At 42.4% G+C, this 26,705-nt stretch overlaps 1 protein-coding gene across 2 annotated transcripts; it reads right to left on the bottom strand.

Annotated features, from left to right (window-relative positions):
• Positions 1 to 3,122: 3,122 nt before the first annotated feature.
• Positions 3,123 to 9,387, bottom strand: LOC119266855 (AFG1-like ATPase). 2 transcript variants are annotated; one of them, XM_037548131.1, is made up of 14 exons: positions 9,216 to 9,387; positions 8,745 to 8,884; positions 8,489 to 8,622; positions 8,063 to 8,208; positions 7,751 to 7,830; positions 7,328 to 7,585; positions 6,691 to 6,801; positions 5,988 to 6,110; positions 5,125 to 5,246; positions 4,981 to 5,050; positions 4,656 to 4,748; positions 4,418 to 4,545; positions 3,707 to 3,848; positions 3,123 to 3,479 (listed from the first exon to the last, which is right to left on the bottom strand). In XM_037548131.1, the coding sequence occupies exons 1-14, from the start codon at positions 9,349 to 9,351 to the stop codon at positions 3,342 to 3,344; spliced, it is 1,821 nt and encodes a 606-aa protein (XP_037404028.1). In that variant the 5' UTR covers positions 9,352 to 9,387; the 3' UTR covers positions 3,123 to 3,341. The 2 variants fall into 2 exon arrangements, with proteins under 2 accessions (XP_037404028.1, XP_037404029.1); XM_037548132.1 differs by lacking the exon at positions 9,216 to 9,387 and having other exon boundaries at positions 8,489 to 8,627; positions 8,745 to 8,862.
• Between the last annotated feature and the right edge of the window lie 17,318 nt (positions 9,388 to 26,705).

The following is a 26,705-nucleotide window of genomic DNA, read 5'->3' as shown; positions in this document are numbered from 1 at the left end:
TCGGAGACATCTCACAAGGCACGAGGGATCGTCGGGAAGAACCGTCAAACTTACACTTGGAACCGGAATATTCTTTTGCGAGGAACCGACGTCCCACTATCGTGGAGCCGTCGCTCAACCTACTCGGAGACATCTCACAAGGCACGAGGGATCGTCGGGAAGAACCGTCGAACTTACACTTGGAACCGGAATATTCTTTTGCGAGGAACCGACGTCCCACTATCGTGGAGCCGTCGCTCAACCTACTCGGAGACATCTCACAAGGCACGAGGGATCGTCAGGAAGAACCGTCAAACTTACACTTGGAACCGGAATATTCTTTTGCGAGGAACCGACGTCCCACTATCGTGGAGCCGTCGCTCAACCTACTCGAAAACATCGATCGAAATATCGGAACCGGACGCCTACTATCCCTGTCGCGGTCCTTCCGATCACACCCATGGACCCAGAGGACACAAAAGGGGTCCACGGAAGCACTCTTATTGAAATATTTGAAACCATTTTATTGTTATATTGTTTGCGCCAAACCATTTCATTGAAGTGTGACAACGGTATTTGAATAATTAGCCTTTGAAGAAAAAACACATTTTTCATTGAGTAAAATACTTCAGAAGGCTAAATGCAATTACAAAAGGTTGGAATTGAAATGGGTACTTTTTATTTGACCTTTTCTTAGGTTTGGTTTTTATGTATCAGTTTTTCAATTGAATTTTTTAACTCAAAGGAAAAAAAGGAAACACACATCTATCCATATGTCCACCCGTGGGACGCAGCTAGGTAGTCATGAACTGCAACGCCTGTACATCGGCCTGGTACGCGCAGAAAAAAAGACGAGGTCAATGCTTGGCTAGGCACGTCTTCTTGTGTCATCCGACATGAGCACGTGCACTCTGTACGGAGGATGATTTTCACACAGGACATTTCTTGCTTGAGGTACAGAAGGCGGCTGAACACAGCACGATGCGAAGCACAGAAGCACTCGTTCAAAAGAAAGAAAAAAACGAGCTGGGATCCGCACCTGGTTGCTTTAGGTTCGATCGGAGCTAGCAGTCAGATCCGTCATGACGGCTGTACAGAACCTGCATCGACTAGCCGACGGGTGTCACCTGAGTATGAAACGGGCCCGTAACGTATGTTTTTCGAAGGAAGTGGAACCTTGGTCGACGTGATCGGGAGGACTCACCAGGCTGACAAGGTGACCGGGGCCATAAAGTGGTCAGCTCATGGTCTGCCACACATCCCCAATAATTGAACAAATGTGATGGATGAGGCACCGGACCAGGCAAAAGGTACGAATCACAAAGCAGCCGCGAACGGTTCTGATAGCTATATATATATCAGGATCTTTCCAAGACATAGTGCTTGTCAAAGGATAAAGTGTAAAAAGGGAAAGGTGAAGATCATCATGACTCTTGTATAAGGTAAAAGAAAAAAAATAAAAGATAGGCCCTTCGCAGAGGGAAGTAGAGGTTGTCATGTGCTTTTATGGTTGGATGCACAAAATCTTAATGCAAAAGAACATCACTTTATATTGCCACTTGTGAAAGGGACCTTTATTATGCAGTCCGTCGCTTTTATTTCTTCCATATCACAAGATAGTATAAAGTTTATTTTCTCCACACTAATAGATAATACATATTTAGAGAGCAATTTTTATTGCGTGCAACAATGACAACTTACTTGAAGGATCTTACTCAATCCATAGGTAGATATGGTGGACTCCCATGGCAAAACTGGTTTTAAGGATATTTGGAAGCACAAGTAGTATCTCTACTTGGTGCGAAGAATTTGGCTAGCATGAGGGGGAAAGGCAAGCTCGACATGTTGGATGATCCATGACAATATACTCTATTTCGGATATAAGAAAACATAACTCATTACGTTGTCTTCCTTGTACAACATCAACCTTTCAGCATGTCATATTTTAATGAGTGCTCACAATCATAAAAGATGTCCAAGATAGTATATTGATATGTAAAAAGCCCTCTTTCTTTATTACTTCATATTAATTGCAACGATGACCAAAACTATGTTTGCCAACTCTCAATAACTTTTATTCATCATACTCTTTATATGTGAAGTCATTACTCTCAATAAGGTCAATATGATCTTTTTATTTCTTTTTATTTTTTCTTTCATTTCCTCAATATCATAGCAAGATAGCAAAGTCATCGACTCAAAACTAATCTTTATTATATATAGCTCACGGCCTCGATTACATAGATAAGGATCAACACAAAAACTCAAAGCTAGATCATACTAAACTTTATTCTACTAGATCAAGATATAATCAAAAGGATCAAACTAAGAAAAACGGTAAAGATAGAAGTGTGATGGTGATATGATACCGCGGCACCTGCCCCAAGCTTGGCAGTTGCCAAGGGGAGTGCCTATAACCATGTATTTATGTCTACCTATGAGGACTAAAACCCAACCAATCTACTAGCAAAGCCGAGACACCAGGATTCTCCTCCCCGCCACCGGCCGCTAGAGTGGCAGACACAAGGGAGGCGAATCCACGAACTCGCCGGTAGAAATCGAGGAAAGGAAGGCTTTTCCAAGTGGCCTTAGGAGAGAGGAAAGAATGTATCCTTATCTGAGCCAGGTTTGCACTGTAACAGCGGCTCACATGACCGGGGTCTTAGATGCTGAAGATCAAACGAACAGCAACTGTGTCATGCTCTGCACAGTGGTCGATCTCCTTATAGCCCATATCTCGTGATGCGCTTGAACTTGAAATTTCGCATGAGAATAGAACATCACTCTCTTAACCTCCCCAATTTTTTTTGAAACTTCAAAACATCATTTTTGTGTGGTTTTGACCAAATGTTGGTTTCCATACGATATTTTCCCACATAAATATGTATGTATGCATCTGTTCTTCTGCAGTTAGAACAGCCACATGCCTTCTGCTTCTAGGACGGGGAGGACTGAATCAGGCTATATGCAGTGGGCCTGTTTAGATTTTGATTCTGATTTTCTTCTCTCCAACTGAAGAGTAGCGTTCTTTTTATACTAGATGTTAAAGCACACCAAACAACACCATAATCATGTCTCCTAGGATCTATATAACTTAGAAGCAAAGCAAAGTAAATCTGTGCAGATGCACAGCACACCAAACAACACCATAATCATGTCTCCTAGGATCTATATAACTTAGAAGCAAAGCAAAGTAAATCTGTGCAGATGCACAGCACAGAAGCAACGGTGAGTCTTACTGACATCACCTGTGTTACATATACTTGATACAGTTTCCGACAATGTCGAGCTTGGCCTCTCCAACCTCATTGCTCACAGTTGCAAGATTATTTTCCAAGAATGAATAGAATGGTACTACCAGTCTACAAGGGAGCAGACTGAGATACAGTGCTCTGTTTTGTGAGAACAGGGGTGCCCTGCTGTTGTTGAAGGGCGGAAGAATGGACATGCTGGACGCGCTCGAGATACAGCGGGGTCTGCATTTCTATGAGCCGGGATATCTGCCAAACAACAATGTGGGCGGACAGTTAAAACCAGATACATCATACAGGCCCAGACAGTAATGTCGGTGATTCGAAATCATTACATGTGATGGAAGTTTTTTTTTAATTTTCCATGTGATGGAAGTTTAACATTATAAGAAAGTAAAACCCAGAATTTAGCAGAATGAATGGTCTCGAGCGAGCAACAAATAGTATGTACAAGAGGTGCTATATTAGTTACTTACCGCCCTTCGGAACGCGAACATCTCTTCTTGACCAGACAGCATTGACACCAGACCTCTAGTAGAGGGCCCTGCACCAACATTGCCTTCTGCGGAAACATCCCTCCTTAACTTTGACCCTTCGGCTTCAGTTTCAAACTGGAAACTGCATAATAACCTCTCATGTTAGTAATAAATTCCTGTTCTCGATTCTTTAGATTCAAATGCTTTGCATTAAAAAATATTACGGATGGATAAAAACATAATTTACAACAAAGCTCAAGCCAAGACATTTTTATTCAGGATTTTTTTTTTTTTGGAAATCAGTAGCCCCTGACTAAATTTTTATTCAGAATACAGGATTGTTATTATTTCTGTTGTTTCGTACAAGATGATGCCGCAAGTAGCAATGCCCAAGATTATTAAGTACCACATTCAGAAGTTTGACCCTGCAAAGATGAAGATTTCAGAAGACCTACATGGTAGCTATCATATTACCACTGAATATAAAAGTACAACCTGCATGTGTCGCATTGAAATATGCACAATTACAATTTCACAGGACGAGAAAAATTTAACTGCAGTTCACTAATGTGGTTAGAGGATCATGCATCCAACTATCCAAGTATAAATGTAGATGTTCTCTGAAAATCATCAATACTTTACATGATCAGGTAAGCGCTCTGCAGTTCACCAATGAGTTAAGAGGGTCACAAGTATAAATGCAAATGTTACCTCTCTAAATCAAAAAGAGGCCCTTCCTCAGTTCCTTGAAATAGATTGTCAATGGGTAAGGTAGCTAAACATATAAGGCGGCAGTGATGATTGTACATCTCATCAATAAGGGTGATGAATCTTCTTGCCTGAATGAGGAATAATATTAGAAAAAACATAACACTTCATTTGGCATCAAAGAATTATTAAGTACTTGATAAAGTCAGAGGATAACAAAAAGCAACAGATGAAGGAGTACCTTGTCACGGATCTTCATACTCATAGCTGGAAGGTCTGATATGAAAATTGTATGGTAGTTCCTGGCTATTGCTATATAATCTGCAGCTCCGACCTAAGTATTGGAATAAGGAATACAAGTAAATAAATAATATAACCAAAGCAAGTCTTATTGGGTTCATTCAAAACATCTTTCCCTGCATAGAATTAGAATTCAGTTCCAAATTCATACAGTTGAAAGGAAGAAAGATACTACTCCATATATAGTTTCTTCAAGCCAACAGTGCCATGATCATGAATAACATTTTGATTATCGAGAAATGTAAATTCAAAGAGTGGGATATTACTGGGCGTCCACATAAATACTCGAAGTCAAACCTTGCCACACCGCTACAACTTTGAGGAATCTCAATAGACCTGTTCATGTAATATCAAAGTTAATACAGTTCAGGCTTATATATATTGGTATAGAGATGATTTTTAGGACACACCTTCCAAACATTACAGGAATAGTAACTGCAGTAATGTTTCCTCCTGTCTGGTTAGTTATGTCATGCCACATAGCCTCAAACATATTCCTTGTGTCAGGATTGGTAGGCCAATAATAGTGAATCTGCATACAAATATGCAAATTAGTTGTTACATGAAAAAATACCAGATAACGCATATGACATCCAACAATAAGGTAACAAATACAGGCAGAATAAATATCAAATTTCCAAGCAAAACGAGAGTAAGCATGCAGTGTATTCACAAAAGGATACACCCTACAGGTTTCATATTAGAGTTATCATAGGGATAAAAAAATGTAACTTAAAGGTATATTTGATTTAACATGTACAAGTAGATGCTTGAATCTCTGTCCTAACAATCAAATTGATAACTTCAACTTTAGTGAGTGTCACCAAAGATGAATATATTTTTACAGGCCCTGTTAATTTATTAACCTCAAGGTAGTAAAGGGGGTTGATGTTTTCTTGTTTATGCACTACCCTGAATAACTACACGACAAACCCCTATCAAACTTCAACAATGAGATTAAGTCTATTTAACTACAGTGGATCAAGGCAGAAGATTTCAAGAGAATGCCTAGTGGAAGATTTTGCAAATTAAATTAAATCTTCAAATAATGTGATTTAATCACCTGAACCTGTCAGTCCAGTAACTGATTTCTAGACAGTTTAAGCATCTGTACACAGTGGATCACAATATCATACGGAACTACTTATTTTCAACCTGCTAACACTGCTATCATCTAGTAAGCACCATGTTTATCTCCAGAACATGTAACGCAGATGTTTTATGCGGTCCTAAGACCAAGTGTCATAAATTCCCTATGTCATTACAAGTCAACCTGAGTTGAGCCATCCGTAGGAATAAGGCGGCGATAATCCGTTTCAGTTCCAACAAGAATCTTATTGCAGGTCTCGTCTAGCTTAGATAATAACTCAAGGAAGATTTCGCGTTGCATCCCATCCTACAAAACCAACGGAGAAGAGTGAAAAGATCAAAACAAGTACAGAGTTAACTCAAAGGTACCTATTATCCATTCAGGTAATAATGTATGCTGTCATTCTTATGTCATATAAAAAATCCAGAAGATAAAAAACTAAGCTTCAGAAAGTGTCTTGTCATTTCTTGTAGATGGATGATGTGCTTCTGAATAGTTAAACTACAAGAAACCCAGGTGCAAATAAGTAGTCCACAGCCATTAGCCATGTTATCCTTTTCCAATGAATTTTCTGTATCTAGGATTAGGAAAAAGAGCAATAAGCTCTAGTTTAGCTCCCCTACACATTCTCCACATTGTTATTCATCCATAACATGATAGCAACCTGGTGTTTTACCACTTTAGCTTCTTTCAAATTGTATGTTAAAATTGTGAGAAGTCGTTCCTGTTTGTGGGAACAAAGTTCTAGGTAGTGTAGTTCAAAATGAATATTCTCAGCAGGTCAGAATGTGGTTATGCCTTTCACTCCAATCTTCTTTTGGTGAAATGTAAGTGTTTATTACATTTAAAAAAGAAAGAAAAGAGAAATAATCACAAAAGGGTGTACCTGATTCAGATCTTCTGGTGCTTTATTGCTGGTAGCAACAAGCACAGTCCCAGTGCTTAATAGTCTGCTGAGAATACCAGACAGGGCAACAATAGCGAATACATCAATAGTCTGCACAGATGCAGTTTCTTAGTACATTTCAAAACTATAGGCTGCAGAGTTTATTGTATTTACACTTTTACAGTGACAGCTAAATATTTCTTAGTAACAGCAAGCATACCATGGTAGACAGAGTGAAGTTGCACGAGGTGTTTATAAGAGGGTTTTTTAAGTGCATATCTCACATTAAGGCACAAGGTTGACATTGTCTGTCAGCTGTATTAGCCTCATGGAATCTTACTCAGAAGTTAAGTTAGAATTATGCTAAGTCATGTGCGTACCTGTGTCTAATCCAATTTACTATCAATAATATTAACTGTCACTTTTATGTACTGTATACGGTAATAACTATTGAAGGCATGAGCTGAATAGGGAAAATAAATTTCAGAACAATTTCCTACAAGACTATACTTGATGTAATCGCATTGGATAGATTACGGCAGTAATCTGATAAGCATGATGTCAAGTGTGATATAGAAATGGCAATTTCCTCCAATAAGTTGGAAATGCACACCATAGAAGTGTTAATTACAGGTACCTGTATCTCGTCAAAGCATAGAATGCTTGCACCACATTTATTTGCTTGTCTATCGACAAGGAACTTGTCAGCGACAGCTAACAGGATATGTTTTTGATGTTTATCTTGTTTATACTTTTCCTCCCCGATCAGCCATTCCTTGATTTTTGCATCGAAAGGGAGGCCTGATATCCAACTGAAAGCACTTGATTCCATAGACTTGCCATCATCACGTCTCTTCCACACATCATGCATATGGTCGTGTATTTCAAGCATAGCCTGCATGAAAAGGCGTAATTCAATTTTATTCAAATGCTAGACAACAGGATCCTGACTGAAATATGATAGTCAACAAGTTAATTAACAGAACTCTTGCCAAGCCACACACACACTCTGTTTTGTCAGCTTGCCAAGCCACGCGTACATGAGTTTTGCATAATTTACCTCATGAAAGTGAAACCTCCTCCTGTGTTTGATGACACCTTCTGTGGCCCCATAAAACATGTCCATCAACATTGTCTTGCCTGTGTTACAAGTTGCTCCCTAAAGTTAGCATAATAATTGCAGATAGCTAGATAATATTATCATCATCTTGGTAAAAAAATATTATCATCATAAGCAGTTTATGACTATTTTGAAAAGAACAGCATAATGACCCAAGTGAAGTATTTAGTTACTACTGAATGGGAGACAGCCTGACTACAAACCACTAACTCTCAGGATAGGCCAGGTCAATGTATTGATTAATTAGCTTACCACTTCCAACATTCCCGTAAAGGTATAATCCTTTTGGAGCAACAGGTGCAACTGGTTTCTGGCCAACCAAATTATCTAGTTTCCTCTCTCTGTTCAAATATGAAACCCATCTTCCAACTCCAGGCTCTATATTAGCTCTTCTTTTCCTGGTTTAATCGGCAAAAGACAAGTCAAACAGCAACTTCCAAGCGGCGCAACACAACAGTTAAACAGACTTATTGGTCGCTGAACTACTTAGTTACACTCTTCTTGGGATATGTACAAGAGATTTCTAATTGTAAACAAGAAAAGTTTCTACAGAGTAGGCAAAATTTATATCATTTGGGAGAGGAACAGTGGCACTGCAAAGTTAAAACACAAAACTCTTGATGTCAAGAGTTTGATGGTTTTACAGCAAATGAACCGAGGCAGGAGAACAAATGTTACCGTGAAATCAACTTATCGAGAAATCCCCTTTTCTCGTCTATCCACACCCCATCGTGCTGCTTATCCTCGGCTTCTTCGAGGAGAAGCCGCCGCCGTTCTTTCTCCCTGGTATTGTCCCACATAGACAGCTTTGTCTGCACTTCACGCAAAGGCACTCACTCAGACGCCACGAGACAATCTCCCTGAATAAGCAAAAAAAATATGCGCCTAGTGCTGCTACTTGGACCCGGTGAACACAGAGCCGTCGGCAACTTACATGGTAATCCTCCATCTCCATCTCGTACCGCTTGAGCCTGCCGAGCAAGCTGTCTAGCTCGGAGGCAACATTTTCCTGGTACACGTCATGCCGGAGCTTCCCTTGGCTCACCAGGTCCCTGTAGAGCGTTAGAGGACCCCCTTCAGGTGCAGGACAGAACAGAACAGTATGAGAGATTAAAGATCGAGAGTAAACTGTCATGAAATTTCAAAAAATTACAGGCGTCAGCATTCAGAAGCTCGGAGAGCGGATATGGATGATCATCTTGTCATGAGATTTCATAAAGTACAAGCACGTATAGATTGGCTCGGATGAAATTTCTGCATCACTCGGCCGGTGGCGAACGGTGGGGGCGGTGGAATTAAAACCATGGAGTGATCGGCAGAGGGGCGGAGCATTGAGCTACGAACGTGCGACTGCGCAGCCACTCTAGATACATGCGTATGAGAGAGGGAGAGATCGCGCCGGTACCTGGTTTCGGGCGGTGATCGGCGGCGTCGTGGAGGCGACGGGGGAGGGGGAGCGCGGCGGGGGCGTCGCCGCGGGGGACGGCGGCGAGGAGGGCCGCGGATCGCCGGGTGACGCCGACGCGTAGCCGGAGCAGCATCGCCGGGGGAGGAAGGGGGAGGGCGGTGGTGGGGCGAGGCGGACGGCGAGGTGGTGGTGGCTTAACACCCCGCCGCGCCCATGTCGGGGTGACGCGGCCGCTCTTCTCACCGCACGCCGTGGGCTCGAGCGCTTTTCGCTGGCCTACCTACCACCGAGCACAGCTGGCCATCTGGGCCGTGTCAGCTGGGCCAGCCCGTTAGCACGCCAGCATGGCATGACAGATGCTAAATGGGCTGTGCCCGGCACGCGGCAAGCTAGGGGCCGTGCTTGGGCTGCTAGGCTGGGCACGCCAGGGGCCGTGCTTGCGCTGCTAGGCTGGGCACGCGGGCCGGCATATGGCATGGCACGTTTATCTTTTATATTTTACTTTGTTTTTTATTTAAATAAGGCTTGATACCAGCCCAGTAGGTAAAAAGTTGCCAAAAACACCCAACAGGCCAAATAGCACGTGGGCCATCCTGCCTGGCATGCCGGCGGGCCGGCGGGCCTAGCACCTAGGTTGTGCCTAGGCTAGAGGTTACAGCATGCGGGCCGCATGATACGGCCCGGCTATTAAATATGCCACGACCGGCCATCTCGTACCAGGCACAATTAGCTTGGGCTAGAGGCTGCAGCATGCGGGCCGGCATGACATGACCCGACTATTAAATATGCCACAACGGGTCATGCCGTGCCAGGTATGATTACGGTGGGTCGGGCCGTGTCGTGTCGTGCTGCATGTTTGGCTGAAATCACTAATTAAAGAGTACTCATTGCAAAGATTACTCCCACCTTCCAAGTTTGTGACAAATGGCGCGCTGCATGTGCGCCATTTGTCGCAACATGGGAGTTTTCCCTTTTTTCTAGATCCGTTTATTCAAAATGTTTTATCTCTTAAACCGCGCGTCCAAATCTCGAACCGTTTTCACTATTGGATTCCTCGCATCGAGATCTTCCAAACTAGGTCCCATGTTGATAGGTTTTGATGAACTTTTTTTCAGAAAAACGGACGAAAAAACCAAATCGGGAGCACGGGTTTCCCTTTCCGAAAGAGACACGCCCGTGCCTCTTGCGAAATCACAACCGTGCCTCTCGCAGAAGCAAAACCGTGCCTCTCGCGGAAAAGGAAAAAAAAAAGAGAAAACGCGTTTTTTCATTTCCGAGAGGCACGGCCGTGACTCTCGCGCACAGCTGTGCCTCTCACGGAAGCAGAACCATGACTCTTGCGGAAGAAAAAAATGAAAACACGTTTTTTTTCGTTTCCGAGAGGCACGGCCGTGACTCTCGCGAAAGCACAACCGTACCTCTCGCGAAAGCAAAACCGTGACTCTCGTGAAAGAAAAAAAGAGAGAAAAGCTTTTTTTTTGTTTCCGAGAAGCACGGCCGTAACTCTGGCGAAAGCACAACCGTGCCTCTCGCGAAAGAAAAAAAAGGGAGAAAACGCGTTTTTTTCGTTTTCGAGTGGCACGATCATGACTCTCGCGAAAGCAGAACCGTGCCTCTCGCGAAAGGAAAAAAACATAAATGCGTTTTTCCCGTTTCCGAGAGGCACGGCCGTGACTCTCGCGAAAGCACAACCGTGCCTCTCGCGGAAGCAAAACCGTGACTCTCGCGGAAGGAAAAAAACAGAGAACACGTTTTTTTTTTCGTTTCCGAGAGGCACGGCCGTGACTCTCGCGAAAGTAAAAAACCGTGCCTCTCGCGGAAGCAAAACCGTAACTCTCGCGAAAGGAAAAAAATAGAACATGATTTTTTGCGCGATTTTTTTTTAATATTCTTTTTTGGTCCAAATGTTAAGGAAGACCGGTGGAAAACCGAAATGCCAAAAAAACCGAAAAAAACCCATTTAAAAAGCCAAAAACGCGTGCAGAAAAATAAAAAAATTCAGAGGGAGCGCCAAGAGCGCGACACATGGCAGGCAGCTCAGAGCGCGCCAAGTGGCGCTGATCATTATGAGGCTTTCGAAGGAGCGCTCGTTAACTAGTTGCTCCCCCATTTGGCCAGCTCTACTACCGAGAGGCGAGAAAGCCCGTGCCGCCAGGCCCGTTTTTTCTTGAGAAAAATTCAGGCCCATTCTAATGATAGGCCATCACATTTGGGTTGACATAGTGCACAAATGCTATGTCTTGCCCGTACAGATTTCTATTAGTAGGAACCGCCTATGAGCAGAGTAGTATTGGGCCGGCCATTCATCTATTTTTCATTCATTCCATTTGCTCGTCCTCGCTCGATCGATAGGTTCGGTCTAGTTTCTTCGTTTTTTTCATTTTCATTCTCTTTTGTCCTTTCGTAATTACTATTCTTTTCACCGGTTGTTCGATTTCCTTTTTTCCTTCTTTTACGCTTGTGTTTTCTTTGTTTTTTTAAAAAAAATGTTTTTGTTTTTTCTTCTTTATGGTTTTGTTTTGCTTCGTTCTTTGCTTTCTTTGTTTTTTTTGTTTCTTCACTTTTCTTTTTGTTTTGTTTGTCAACTTTCATTGGGTTTGTTTTTTCAATACATGTTAGTTTCTTCCATACATGTTTCTACATTTTCTGTATATATTTAAAACACTGTTTTATACTGATTTGAAAATTTTCAAATACATCTTTAACCTTTTTTACAAAAACATGTTTTGAATATATTTTTTCAAATATGTGGTATTTTTTTCAAATGCATGTCCTAACCTTTTTCAAATGATAAAAAAAATTCAAACTATGCAAACATTTTTCTACATTGTAAAAATCCTTTTTTCAAAATATCACGAACATATTTTGATACATGTGAAGATTGTTTTAAAAATGTAACGTACATTTTCTTAATGTAAAAACATTTTTATTGAATTAAATTAACATATTTTTACATTTTGTTAAATGTTAAGTAAATTCCTTTGGAAATGTTAGACATTTTATAATTGTCATAACATTTTTCTTACATATGATTAACATTTTTCGTGTGCGTGATTATCATTTTCTACTTTTTACATTTCCATTTATACATTTTTCGTATATATTTTGTCTATACATGTTTGACATTTTTTAATGCAAGATTAAAATTTTCAAAAAAATTATGTATAGTATTTTGTAATACATATATTTAAAATATTTCAAAACATAAGCAAAGGTAAAAAAAGAAACAAAAATGTGAACGAAAAAAAGGAAAATGTGCATGATGTCATCATGACATCAGCATAATGCATTATTTGTTTACTGGGCCAGCCCAGTTACAGCTCCGTGTAGGTGAGCCGGAACTGGGCATCACAGCGGGCGGCACATAGTCGCGCCCGATATAATGGGTGTAATTAACGAACCTTTTTATCCCTTCGTTCCCATACTACTCATGTTTGTGATTCATCATCCCTTCTGTTCGTTCTTTAGTTATTGTTTTCCTTAGGTTTTTATTTTTTATAGCGGCATCGATGAGATGACGACAGTGATGACATATTGAAATAAGGTCTCTTTCTTTGTAAAAAGAAAGAGAAATAAGTTTATTTTTGAATTTACTGACATCTTCATCTCTCTCTTTTTTGAATTGACATATTTATTTTTGTCTAAGAGCAAAACGAATCGGTCAGAGTGCATTTTAGTCTTCTTGCATAAGAAAAAATAGAGTGTGTTTTAGTCTTTATGCTAGAAACGTCTTAAAAACAGCTACGCATGAAATCTCTACCTAATAATAAAGGGGCTATTGCTTCTGGCCGCACGTCACTGAAATTGCCCCTAAAGTCCCAATAATTACCCCTGAGCCACCGGTAAGTGAAGAAAATTATTTGAATTTTCTTTGTCAAAGCCGTCGTCCGGTTTGGTTCTTATAAGGTGGGACTCTGAAATATCACAAACATATGTGAATTGTAGTGGCTAAAGTCCAAGGCCCGGTTCTTTTTAGCTTTTGATTCTCCAGAATCAGCTTTTGGGAAACTTCCTACAGAATCAACCAGAATCAGCTATCTGGGTTCTTTTCTAGGATTGTGGTTTGAGATTATGGGATGAGTTGTGTGCTAAAATGTCTGTAATGTCCCTGAACCGAGATCCTAAAAAATGTCCTTGAACCGAAGAAAGACTATGGTTGAATGTTGCCATGTCTCCCTTCACAGTACCATTGATGATTGCTACATCTTGAGCACTGCGTTGGTTTTCCCTTGAAGAGGGAAGGGTGATGCAGCAAAGTAGCGTAAGTATTTCCCTCAGTTTTTGAGAACCAAGGTATCAATCCAGTAGGAGGCTACGCCCGAGTCCCTCGCACCTACACAAACAAATAAATCCTCGCAACCAACGCGATAAGGGGTTGTCAATCCCTACACGCTCACTTACGAGAGTCAGATCAGATAGATATGATAAGATAATATTTTTGGTATTTTTATGATAAAGATGCAAAGTAAAATAAAAGCAAAGTAAAAGGCAACGGAAATAACTAAGTGTTGGAAGATTAATATGATGAAGATAGACCCGGGGGCCATAGGTTTTACTAGTGGCTTCTCTCAAGAGCATAAGTATTTTATGGTGGGTGAACAAATTACTGTTGAGTAATTGACAGAATTGAGCATAGTTATGAGAATATCTAGGTATGATCATGTATATAGGCATCACGTCCGAGACAAGTAGACCGACTCCTGCCTGCATCTACTACTACTCCACACATCGACCGCTATCCAGCATGCATCTAGAGTATTAAGTGTTGGAAATATGCCATAGAGGCAATAATAAATTAGTTATTATTATATTTCCTTGTTCATGATAATCGTTTATTATCCATGCTAGAATTGTATTGATAGGAAACTCGGATACATGTGTCGATACATAGACAACACCATGTCCCTAGTAAGCCTCTAGTTGACTAGCTCGTTGATCAATAGATGGTCACGGTTTCCTGACCATGGACATTGGATATCGTTGATAATGGGATCACATCATTAGGAGAATGATGTGATGGACAAGACCCAATCCTAAGCCTAGCACAAGGATCATGTAGTTCGTTCGCTAAAGCTTTTCTAATGTCAAGTATCATTTCCTTAGACCATGAGATTGTGCAACTCCCGGATACCGTAGGAATACTTTGGGTGTGCCAAACGTCACAACGTAACTGGGTGACTATAAAGGTGCACAACGGGTATCTCCGAAAGTGTCTGTTGGGTTGGCACGAATCGAGACTGGGATTTGTCACTCCGTGTGACGGAGAGGTATCTCTGGGCCCACTCGGTAGGACATCATCATAATGTGCACAATGTGATCAAGGAGTTGATCACGGGATGATGTGTTACGAAACGAGTAAAGAGACTTGCCGGTAACGAGATTGAACAAGGTATCGGGATACCGACGATCGAATCTCGGGCAAGTATCGTACCGATAGACAAAGGGAATTGTATACGAGATTAATTAAGTCCTTGACATCGTGGTTCATCCGATGAGATCATCGTTGAACACGTGGGAGCCAACATGGGTATCCAGATCCCGCTGTTGGTTATTGACCGGAGAGTCATCTCGGTCATGTCTGCATGTCTCCCGAACCCGTAGGGTCTACACACTTAAGGTTCGGTGACGCTAGGGTTATAGAGATATTAGTATGCGGTAACCCGAAAGTTGTTAGGAGTCCCGGATGAGATCTCGGACGTCACGAGGAGTTCCGGAATGGTCTGGAGGTAAAGAATTATATATAGGAAGTGCTGTTTCGGCCATCGGGACAAGTTTCGGGGTCACCGGTATTGTACCGGGACCACCGGAAGGGTCCCGGGGGTCCACTGGGTGGGGCCACCTGCCCCGGGGGGCCACATGGGCTGTAGGGGGTGCGCCTTGGCCTATATGGGCCAAGGGCACCAGCCCCTAGAGGCCCATGCGCCAAAGGGACAAGAGGAGGGGAGAGTCCTAAAGGGGGAAGGCACCTCCGAGGTGCCTTGGGGAGGATGGACTCCTCCCCCCCTTGGCCGCACCCTTCCTTGGAGGAAGGGGCAAGGCTGCGCCCTCCCCCTCTCCCTTGGCCCTATATATAGTGGGGGGAAGGGAGGGCAACCATACCTAAGCCCTGGCGCCTCCCTCTCCCTCCCATGACAGACCTTCCTCCTCCCGCAGCGCTTGGCGAAGCCCTGTTGGAATCCCGCTACTTCCACCACCACGCCGTCGTGCTGCTGGATCTCCATCAACCTCTCCTCCCCCCTTGCTGGATCAAGAAGGAGGAGACGTCGCTGCTCCGTACGTGTGTTGAACGCGGAGGTGCCGTCCGTCCGGCGCTAGGATCATCGGTGATTTGGATCACGACGAGTACGACTCCATCAACCCCGTTCTCTTGAACGCTTCCGCGCGCGATCTACAAGGGTATGTAGATCCACTCCTCCCTCGTTGCTAGATGACTCCATAGATAGATCTTGGTGACACGTAGGAAAATTTTGAATTTATGCTACGTTCTCCAACAGTGGCATCATGAGCTAGGTCTATGCGTAGTTACTATGCACGAGTAGAACACAAAGTAGTTGTGGGCGTTGATTTTGTTCAATATGCTTACCGTTACTAGTCCAATCTTGATTCGGCGGCATTGTGGGATGAAGCGGCCCGGACCGACCTTACACGTACTCTCACGTGAGACTGGTTCCACCGACTGACATGCACTAGTTGCATAAGGTGGCTAGCGGGTGTCTGTCTCTCCCACTTTAGTCGGATCGGATTCGATGAAAAGGGTCCTTATGAAGGGTAAATAGCAATTGGCATATCACGTTGTGGTTTTTGCGTAGGTAAGAAACGTTCTTGCTAGAAACCCATAGTAGCCACGTAAAACATGCAAACAACAATTAGAGGACGTCTAACTTGTTTTTGCAGGGTATGCTATGTGATGTGATATGGCCAAAAGGATGTGATGAATGATATATGTGATGTATGAGATTGATCATGTTCTTGTAATAGGAATCACGACTTGCATGTCGATGAGTATGACAACCGGCAGGAGCCATAGGAGTTGTCTTAATTTATTTATGACCTGTGTGTCAACATAAACGTCATGTAATTACTTTACTTTATTGCTAACCGTTAGCTGTAGTAGTAGAAGTAATAGTTGGCGAGACAACTTCATGAAGACACGATGATGGAGATCATGATGATGGAGATCATGGTGTCATGCCGGTGACGATAATGATCATGGAGCCCCGAAGATGGAGATCAAAAGGAGCAATATGATATTGGCCATATCATGTCACTATTTGATTGCATGTGATGTTTATCATGTTTTTGCATCTTGTTTACTTAGAACGACGGTAGTAAATAAGATGATCCCTCACTAAAATTTCAAGAAGGTGTTCCCCCTAACTGTGCACCGTTGCGAAAGTTCGTCGTTTCGAAGCACCACGTGATGATCGGGTGTGATAGATTCTTACGTTCACATACAACGGGTGTAAGAAAGATTTACACATGCGAAACACTTAGGTTGACTTGACGAGCCTAGCATGTGTACAGACATGGCCTCGGAACACAGAAGACCGAAAGGTCGAGCATGAGTCGTATGGTAGATACGATCAACATGAAGATGTTCACCGATGTTGACTAGTCCGTCTCATGTGATGATCGGACACGGCCTAGTTAACTCGGATCATGTAATCACTTAGATGACTGGAGGGATGTCTATCTGAGTGGGAGTTCATAAGATGAACTTAATTATCCTGAACATAGTCAAAAGGTCTTCGCAAATTATGTCGTAGCTCGCGCTCTACTGTTTAGATATGTTCCTAGAGAAAATTTAGTTGAAAGTTGATAGTAGCAATTATGCGGACTAGGTTCGTAAACTGAGGATTGTCCTCATTGCTTCATAGAAGGCTTATGTCCTTAATGCACCGCTCAGTGTGCTGAACCTCGAACATTGTCTGTGGATGTTGCGAACATCTGACATACACATTTTGATAACTACATGATAGTTCAGTTAAGCGGCTTAGAGTTGAGGCACCGAAGACGGTTTTGAAACGTCGTGAAACATATGAGATGTTTCGAGGGCTGAAATTGGGATTTCAGGCTCGTGCCCACGTCAAGAGGTATGAGACCTCCGACGATTTTCTTAGCCTGCAAACTAAGGGAGAAAAGCTCAATTGTTGAGCTTGTGCTCAGATTGTCTGAGTACAACAATCGCTTGAATCGAGTGGGAGTTGATCTTCCAAATGAGATAGTGATGTTTCTCCGAAGTCATTACCACCAAGCTGCTAGAGCTTCATGATGAACTATAACATATCAGGACATATATGATGATCCTTGAGATATTCGCGATGTTTGACACCACAAAAGTAGAGATCAAGAAGGAGCATCAATTGTTGATGGTTGGTGAAACCACTAGTTTCAAGAAGGGCAAGGGAACAAAGGGATACTTCATGAAACGGCAATTCAGCTGTTGCTCTAGTGAAGAAACCCAAGGTTGAACCCAAACCCGAGACTGAGTGCTTCTGTAATAAGGGGAACAGCCACTGGAGCAGAATTACCCTAGATACTTGGTAGATGAGAAGGCTGGCAAGGTCGATAGAAGTATATTGGATATACATTGTGTTGATGTGTACTTTACTAGTACTCCTAGTAGCACCGGGGTATTAGATACCGGTTCGGTTGCTAAGTGTTAGTAACTCGAAACAAAAGGCTACGGAATAAACAGAGACTAGCTAAAGGTGAGCTGACGATATGTGTTGGAAGTGTTTCCAAGGTTGATATGATCAAGCATCGCACGCTCCCTCTACCATCGAGATTGGTATTAAAACCTAAATAATTGTTATTTGGTGTTTGCGTTGAGCATAGACATGATTGGATTATGTCTATCGCAATACGGTTATTCATTTAAAGAGAATAATGGTTACTCTGTTTATTTGAATAATACCTTCAATGGTCTTACACCTAAAATGAATGGTTTATTGAATCTCGATCGTAGTGATACACATGTTCATGCCAAAAGATAGTAATGATAGTACCACCTACTTGTGGCACTGCCACTTAAGTCATATCGGTATAAAACGCATGAAGAAGCTCCATGTTGATGGATCTTTGGGCTCACTCGTTTTTGAAAGGTTTGAGACATGCGAACCATGTCTATTGGTGTATATGCATGAAGAAACTCCATGCAAATGGACAGTTTGGACTCACTTGATTTTGAATCACTTGAGACATGCAAATCATACCACATGGGCAAGATGACTGAAAGCCTCGTTTTTCAGTAAAATGGAACTAGAAAGCAACTTGTTGGAAGTAATACATTTTGATGTGTGCAATCCAATGAGTGCTGAGGCATGTAGTGGATATCGTTATGTTCTTGCTTCACATATGATTTGAGTAGATGTTGAGTATATTTACTTGATGAATCACGAGTCTGAATTATTGAAAGGTTCAAGTAATTTCAGGGTGAAGTTGAGGATAAAATATCTATGATATGATCATATAGATGAATATCTGAATTACGAGTTTGGCACATAATTAAGACATTGTGGAAATTGTTTCACAACTAATACAGCCTGGAACACCATAGTGTGATGGTGTGTCCGAACATCATAACTGCACCCTATTGGATATGATGCATACCATGATGTCTCTTATCGAATTACCACGATAGTTTATGGGTTAGGCATTAGAGACAACCACATTCACTTTAAATAGGGCACCACGTAATTCCGATGAGATGACACCGTATGAACTATGGTTTAGAGAAACCTAAGCTGTCATTTCTTAGAAGTTTGGGGTTGCGACGCTTATGCGAAAAAGTTTCAGGCTGATAAGCTCGAACCCAAAGCGAATAAATGCATCTTCATAGGACACCCAAAACAGTTGGGTATACCTCCTGTCTCAGATTCGAAAGCAGTAAGGGATTGTTTCTAGAATCGGGTTCTTTCTCGAGGAAAAGTTTCTCTCGAAAGAATTGAGTGGGAGGATGGTGGAGACTTGATGAGGTTATTGAACCGTCTCTTCAACTAGTGTGTGACAGGGCACAGGGAGTTGTTCCTGTGGCACCTACACCAATTGAAGTGGAAGCTTATGATAGTGATCATGAAACTTCAGATCAAGCCACTACCAAACCTCGTGGGATGACAAGGATGCGTACTACTTCAGAGTGGTACGTAATCCTGTCTTGGAAGTCATGTTGCTAGACAACAATGAACCTACGAGCTATGGAGAAGCGATGGTGGGCCTGGATTCCGATAAATGGCTCGAGGCCATAAAATCCGAGAGAGGATCCATGTATGAAAACAAAGTGTAGACTTTGGCAGAACGGCTCGATGGTTGTAAGGCTATTGAGTACAGATGGATTTTAAAGACGGACAATGATGGTAAGTATCACCATTAAGAAAGCTCGACTTGTCATTAAGATGTTTTCCGACAAGTTCAAGGAGTTGACTACGATGAGACTTTCTCACTCGTAGCGATGCTAAGAGTCTGTTGGAATTATATTAGCGATTACTGCAAATCTTGCAGATAGGATGTCAAAACATTGTTTCCTCGACGATTTTCTTGAGGAAAGGTTGTATGTGATACAACCGGAAGGTTTTGTCAATCCTGAAAGATGCTAATAAGTATGCAAAGCTCCAGCAATCCTTCTAAGGACTGGAGTAAGCATCTCGGAGTTGGAATGTATGCTTTGATGAGATGATCAAAGATTTTGGGTTTACACAAAGTTTATGAGAAACTTGTATTTCCAAAGAAGTGAGTGGGAGCACTATAGAATTTCTGATGAATATATGTTGTTGACATATTGTTGATCAAAAATGACGTAGAATTTCTGGAAAGCATATAGGGTTATTTGGAAAGTGTTTTTCAATGGAAAGCCTGGATTAAGCTACTTAAACATTGAGCATCAAGATCTATAAGGATAGATCAAAACGCTTAATGGTACTTTCAAATGAGCACATACCTTGACATGATCTTGAAGGTGTTCAAGATGGATCAGTCAAAGAAGGAGTTCTTGCCTGAGTTGTAAGGTATGAAGTTAAGACTTAAAGCTCGACCACGGCAGAAGAAAGAGGAAGGACGAAGGTCGTCCCCTATGCTTTTATCATAGGCTCTCTACAGTATGCTATGTTGTGTACCGCACCTGAAGTGTGCCTTGCCATGAGTTAGTCAAGGGGTACAAGAGTGATCCAAGAATGGATCACAGGACAGCGGTCAAAGTTATCCTTAGTAACTGGTGGACTAAGGAATTTTCTCGATTATGGAGGTGGTAAAAGAGTTCGTCGTAAAGGGTTACGCCGATGCAAACTTTGACACTAATCCAGATTATTCTGAGTAGTAGACTGGATTCGTATAGTAGAACAGTTATTTGGAATAGCTCCAAATATAGTGTAGTAGTTGCATCTACAAGATGACATAGAGATTTGCGAAGTACATACGGATCTGAAAGATTCAGACCCGTTGACTATAACATCTCTCACAAGCATAACATGATCAAACCCAGAACTCATCGAGTGTTAATCACTGGTAATGTGAACTAGATTATTGACTCTAGTAAACTCTTTGGGTGTTAGTCACATGGGGATGTGACCTTGAGTGTTAATCACATATCGATGTGAACTGGATTATTGACTCTAGTGCAAGTGGGAGACTGTTGGAAATATGCCCTAGAGGCAATAATAAATTAGTTATTATTATATTTCCTTGTTCATGATAATCGTTTATTATCCATGCTAGAATTGTATTGATAGGAAACTCAGATACATGTGTGAATACATAGACAACACCATGTCCCTAGTAAGCCTCTAGTTGACTAGCTCGTTGATCAATAGATGGTCACGGTTTCCTGACCATGGACATTGGATGTCGTTGATAACGGGATCACATCATTAGGAGAATGATGTGATGGACAAGACCCAATCCTAAGCCTAGCACAAGGATCGTGTAGTTCGTTCGCTAAAGCTTTTCTAATGTCAAGTATCATTTCCTTAGACCATGAGATTGTGCAACTCCCGGATACCGTAGGAATACTTTGGGTGTGCCAAACGTCACAACGTAACTAGGTGACTATAAAGGTGCACTACGGGTATCTCCGAAAGTGTCTGTTGGGTTGGCACGAATCGAGACTGGGATTTGTCACTCCGTGTGACGGAGAGGTATCTCTGGGCCCACTCGGTAGGACATCATCATAATGTGCACAATATCATCAAGGAGTTGATCACGGGATGATGTGTTACGAAATGAGTAAAGAGACTTGCCGGTAACGAGATTGAACAAGGTATCGGGATACCGACGATCGAATCTCGGGCAAGTATCGTACCGATAGACAAAGGGAATTGTATACGGGATTGATTAAGTCCTTGACATCGTGGTTCATCCGATGAGATCATCGTGGAACACATGGGAGCAAACATGGGTATCCAGATCCCGCTGTTGGTTATTGACCGGAGAGTCATCTCGGTCATGTCTGCATGTCTCCCGAACCCGTAGGGTCTACACACTTAAGGTTCGGTGACGCTAGGGTTATAGAGATATTAGTATGCGGTAACCTGAAAGTTGTTCGGAGTCCCGGATGAGATCCCGGACGTCACGAGGAGTTCCGGAATGGTCCGGAGGTAAAGAATTATATATAGGAAGTGTTGTTTCGGCCATCGGGACAAGTTTCGGGGTCACCGGTATTGTACCGGGACCACCGGAAGGGTCCCGGGGGTCCACCGGGTGGGGCCACCTGCCTCGGGGGGCCACATGGGCTGTAGGGGGTGCGCCTTGGACTATATGGGCCAAGGGAACCAGCCCCTAGAGGCCCATGCGCCAAAGGGACAAGAGGAGGGGAGAGTCCTAAAGGGGGAAGGCACCTCCGAGGTGCCTTGGGGAGGATGGACTCCTCCCCCCCTTGGCCGCACCCTTCCTTGGAGGAAGGGGCAAGGCTGCACCCTCCCCCTCTCCCTTGGCCCTATATATAGTGGGGGGAAGGGAGGGCAACCATACCTAAGCCCTGGCGCCTCCCTCTCCCTCCCATGACACACCTTCCTCCTCCCGCAGCGCTTGGCGAAGCCCTGTTGAAATCCCGCTACTTCCACCACCACGCCGTCGTGCTGCTGGGTCTCCATCAACCTCTCCTCCCCCCTTTCTGGATCAAGAAGGAGGAGACGTCGCTGCTCCATACGTGTGTTGAACGCGGAGGTGCCATCCGTTCGGCGCTAGGATCATCGGTGATTTGGATCACGACGAGTACGACTCCATCAACCCCGTTCTCTTGAACGCTTCCGTGCGCGATCTACAAGGGTATGTGGATCCACTCCTCCCTCGTTGCTAGATGACTCCATAGATAGATCTTGGTGACACGTAGGAAAATTTTGAATTTATGCTACGTTCCCCAACATTAAGTTCATAAGAACAGAGTAACGCCTTAAGCAAGATGACATGATGTAGAGGGATAAATTCATGCAATATGATAAAAACCCCATCTTGTTATCCTTGATGGAAACAATACAATACGTGCCATGCTGCCCCTACTGTCGCCGGGAAAGGACACCGCAAGATTGAACCCAAAGCTAAGCACTTCTCCCATTGCAAGAAAGATCAATCTAGTAGGCCAAACCAAACTGATAATTCGAAGAGACTTGCAAAGATAACCAATCATGCATAAAAGAATTCAGAAGATTCAAATATTGTTCATAGATAAACTTGATCATAAACCCACAATTCATCGGTCTCAACAAACACACCGCAAAAGAAGATTACATCGAATAGATCTCCACGAGAGAGGGGGACAACATTGTATTGAGATCCAAAAAGAGAGAAGAAGCCATCTAGCTAATAACTATGGACCCGAAGGTCTGAGGTAAACTACTCACACTTTATCGGAGAGGCTATGGTGTTGATGTAGAAGCCCTTCGTAATCGATGCCCCTTTCGGCGGAGCTCCGGAACAGGCCCCAAGATGGGATCTCATGGGTACAGAAGGTTGCGGCGGTGGAATTAGGTTTTTGGCTCCCTATCTAGTCATTTGGGGTACGTAGGTATATATAGGAGGAAGGAGTACGTCGGTGGAGCAACATGGGGCCCAAGAGGGTGGAGGGCGCGCCTGGGGGGTAGGCGTGTCCCCCTACCTCGTGGCTGATACGTCTCCAACGTATCTATAATTTTGATTGCTCCATGCTATATTATCTACTGTTTTGGACCATATTGGGCTTTATTTTCCACTTTTATATTACTTTTGGGACTAACCTATTAACCGGAGGCCCAGCCCAGAATTGCTGTTTTTTGCCTATTTCAGTGTTTCGAAGTGACGGAATATCAAACGGAGTCCAAACGGAATGAAATCTTCGGGAACGTGATTTTCTCAACAGATATGATCCGGGAGACTTGGACCCTCCGTCAAGAAAGGAGGGAGGCGGTCACGAGGGTGGAGGGCGCCCCCCTAGGGCGCGCCCCCTGCCTCGTGGGGCCCCCTTTGCTCCACCGACGTACTCCTTCCTCCTATATATACCTACGTACCCCCAAACGATCAGATAAGGAGCCAAAAACCTAATTCCACCGCCGCAACCTTCTGTACCCACAAGATCCCATCTTGGGGCCTGTTCCGGAGCTCCGCCGGAGAGGGCATCCACCACGGAGGGCTTCTACATCATCATAGCCCCTCCGATGAAGTGTGAGTAGTTTACCTCAGACCTTCGGGTCCATAATTAGTAGCTAGATGGCTTCTTCTCTCTTTTTGGATCTCAATACAATGTTCTCCCCCTCTCTCGTGGAGATCTATTCAATGTAATCTTCTTTTTGCGGTGTGTTTGTTGAGACCGATGAATTGTGGGTTTATGATCAAGTTTATGTATGAACAATATTTGAATCTTCTCTGAATTCTTTTATGTATGATTGGTTATCTTTGCAAGTCTCTTTGAATTATCAGTTTGGTTTGGCCTACTAGATTGGTTTTTCTTGCAATGGGAGAAGTGCTTAGCTTTGGGTTCAATCTTGCGGTGTCCTTTCCCAGTGACAGTAGGGGCAGCAAGGCACGTATTGTATTGTTGCCATCGAGGATAACAAGATGGGTTTTTTATCATATTGCATGAATTTATCCCTCTACATCATGTAATCTTGCTTAAAGTGTTACTCTATTTTCTTGAACTTAATACTCTAGATGCATGCTGGATAGCGGTCGATGAGTGGAGTAATAGTAGTAGATGCAGGTAGGAGTCGGTCTACTTGACTCGGACGTGATGCCTATATACATGATCATACCTAGATATTCTCATAACTATGCTCAATTCTGTCAATTGCTCAACAGTAATTTGTTCACCCACCGTAGAATACTTATGCTCTTGAGATAAGCCACTAGTGAAATCTATGGCCCCCGGGTCTATTCTCATCATATCAATCTTCCATCACTTTATTATCGCTTTACTTTTTACTTTGCCTTTTATTTTACCTTGCATCTCTATACCAAAAATACCAAAAATATTATCTATCATCTCTATCAGATCTCACTCTCGTAAGTGACCGTGAAGGGATTGACAACCCCTAATCGCGTTGGTTGCGTTGAGCTATTTGTTTTGTGTAGGTACGAGGGACTCGCGCGTATCCTCCTACTGGATTGATACCTTGGTTCTCAAAAACTAAGGGAAATACTTACTCTACTCTGCTGCATCACCCTTTCCTCTTCAAGGAAATCCAACGCAGTGCTCAAGAGGTAGCAGGAAGATTTCTGGCGCCGTTGCCGGGGAGTCTACGCAAAAGTCAACATACCAAGTACCCACCACAATCCCTTATCTCTCGCACTACTTTATTTGCCATTCGCCTCTCGTTTTCCTCTCCCCCACTTCACCCTGCCGTTTTATTCGCCCTCTCTTTTCGTTTGCCTTGATGTCTTACTTGGCTCGTTTGCTCGTTTGGTTGAAATAGTTGAGTATTTATTCCTAAATAGAGAAGCCAATTTCTATGGATCCTCATCCGCTTGACAATCTTTTTAAGAGATCCAATTATGATGAACCAATTCCTAGTGATTTGGATGCACTAGATTATCTCTATAAGGTTTTGCCTGAAATCCGTAAAGTGCCTCTCAATAGATCTTTGAATAAAAAGCATGATTGCAATGATTTTATTATAAATTCTCTTGATGTCAATTGTGCTAATAATATGCAAAACCTTAAGCTTGGGGATGCTAGTTTTGCTATGTCTACTACTTGTTGCAATAGTCATGATTGGGGAGATTCTTCTTATAATCTTGAAAATTTATTTAAGCCCCATGACGAATATAAGATTGATAATAGTGTTTACAATAATATTGAAAGTGGGTTTGGAAGAGTGTCAACTTTAGATCCCACATATTTGGATAACATTCAATCTTATGAAATTTTTGATAAAAGTGGGCTTGAAGAAATCATGACTTTAGTTAATGATAATCCCACTATTTTGGAAGAGTGTCAACTTTGCATGCATGTGGATCGTGTTGAGAATATACTTTGTGATAGCTATTTTGTTGAATTTGCCTATGATCCTACATGTAATTATTATGAGAGAGGAAAATATGGTTGTAGAAACTTTCATGCTAATAAATTACCTCTCGTCATGTTGAGATTGCTATTGTTTCTTTCCGCTTCCTTGCATATGCTAGTTTTTGCTTGCTATGATAATTTGTTTGCCTATAAGATGCCTATGCATAGGAAGTATGTTCGACTTAGATGTGTTTGTGACGTGTTTTATGATGCTCTCTTTGTGCTTCAATTCTTGTCTTTCATGTGAGCATCATTGAAAAATCCATGCCTAGCTAAAAGGCTTTAAAGAAAAGCGCTTGTTGGGAGACAACCCAATAGATTTACTTTCTTTCGTTGAATAAATAATCCATGTACCTTCTGTTTAGATGTGGTTTTGTGTTTTAATTAGTGTTTGTGCCAAGTTAAACCTATAGGATCTTCTTGGATGATAGTTATTTGATCTTGCTGTAATTTCCAAAAACTTTATGTTCACGAAAACAATTGTTAAAAATCACCAGAACGTGATAAAATAGTGATTACAATTGCTGCTGATCAATAAACAAATTGCCTAGGTCTTCCTATTTTGGCTGATATTTTTGAGTTCCAGAAGTTTGCGTTAGTTACAGATTACTACAGACTGTTCTGTTTTTTGACAGATTCTGTTTTCCATGTGTTGTTTGCTTATTTTGATGAATCTATGGCTAGTAAAATAGTTTATAAACCATAGAGAAGCTGGAATACAATAGGTTTAACACCAATATAAATAAAGAATGAGTTAATTACAGTACCTTTAAGTGGTCTTTTGTTTTCTTTCGCTAACGGAGCTTACGAGATTTCTGTTGAGTTTTGTGTTGTGAAGTTTTCAAGTTTTGGGTGAAATCTTTTTGATGGATTATGAAACAAGGAGTGGCAAGAGCCTAAGCTTGGGGATGCCCATAGCATCCCCAAGATAATCCAAGGACACCAAAAAGTCAAAGCTTGGGGATGCCCCGGAAGGCATCCCCTCTTTCATCTACTTCCATCGGTAATTTTACTTGGAGCTA

This window comes from Triticum dicoccoides, chromosome 3A (assembly GCF_002162155.2).
Source record: "Triticum dicoccoides isolate Atlit2015 ecotype Zavitan chromosome 3A, WEW_v2.0, whole genome shotgun sequence".
NCBI classification, from domain to species: domain Eukaryota; kingdom Viridiplantae; phylum Streptophyta; class Magnoliopsida; order Poales; family Poaceae; genus Triticum; species Triticum dicoccoides.
Note: the sequence above shows the minus strand (reverse complement) of the source record. Positions and strands in the feature narration are given on the sequence as shown.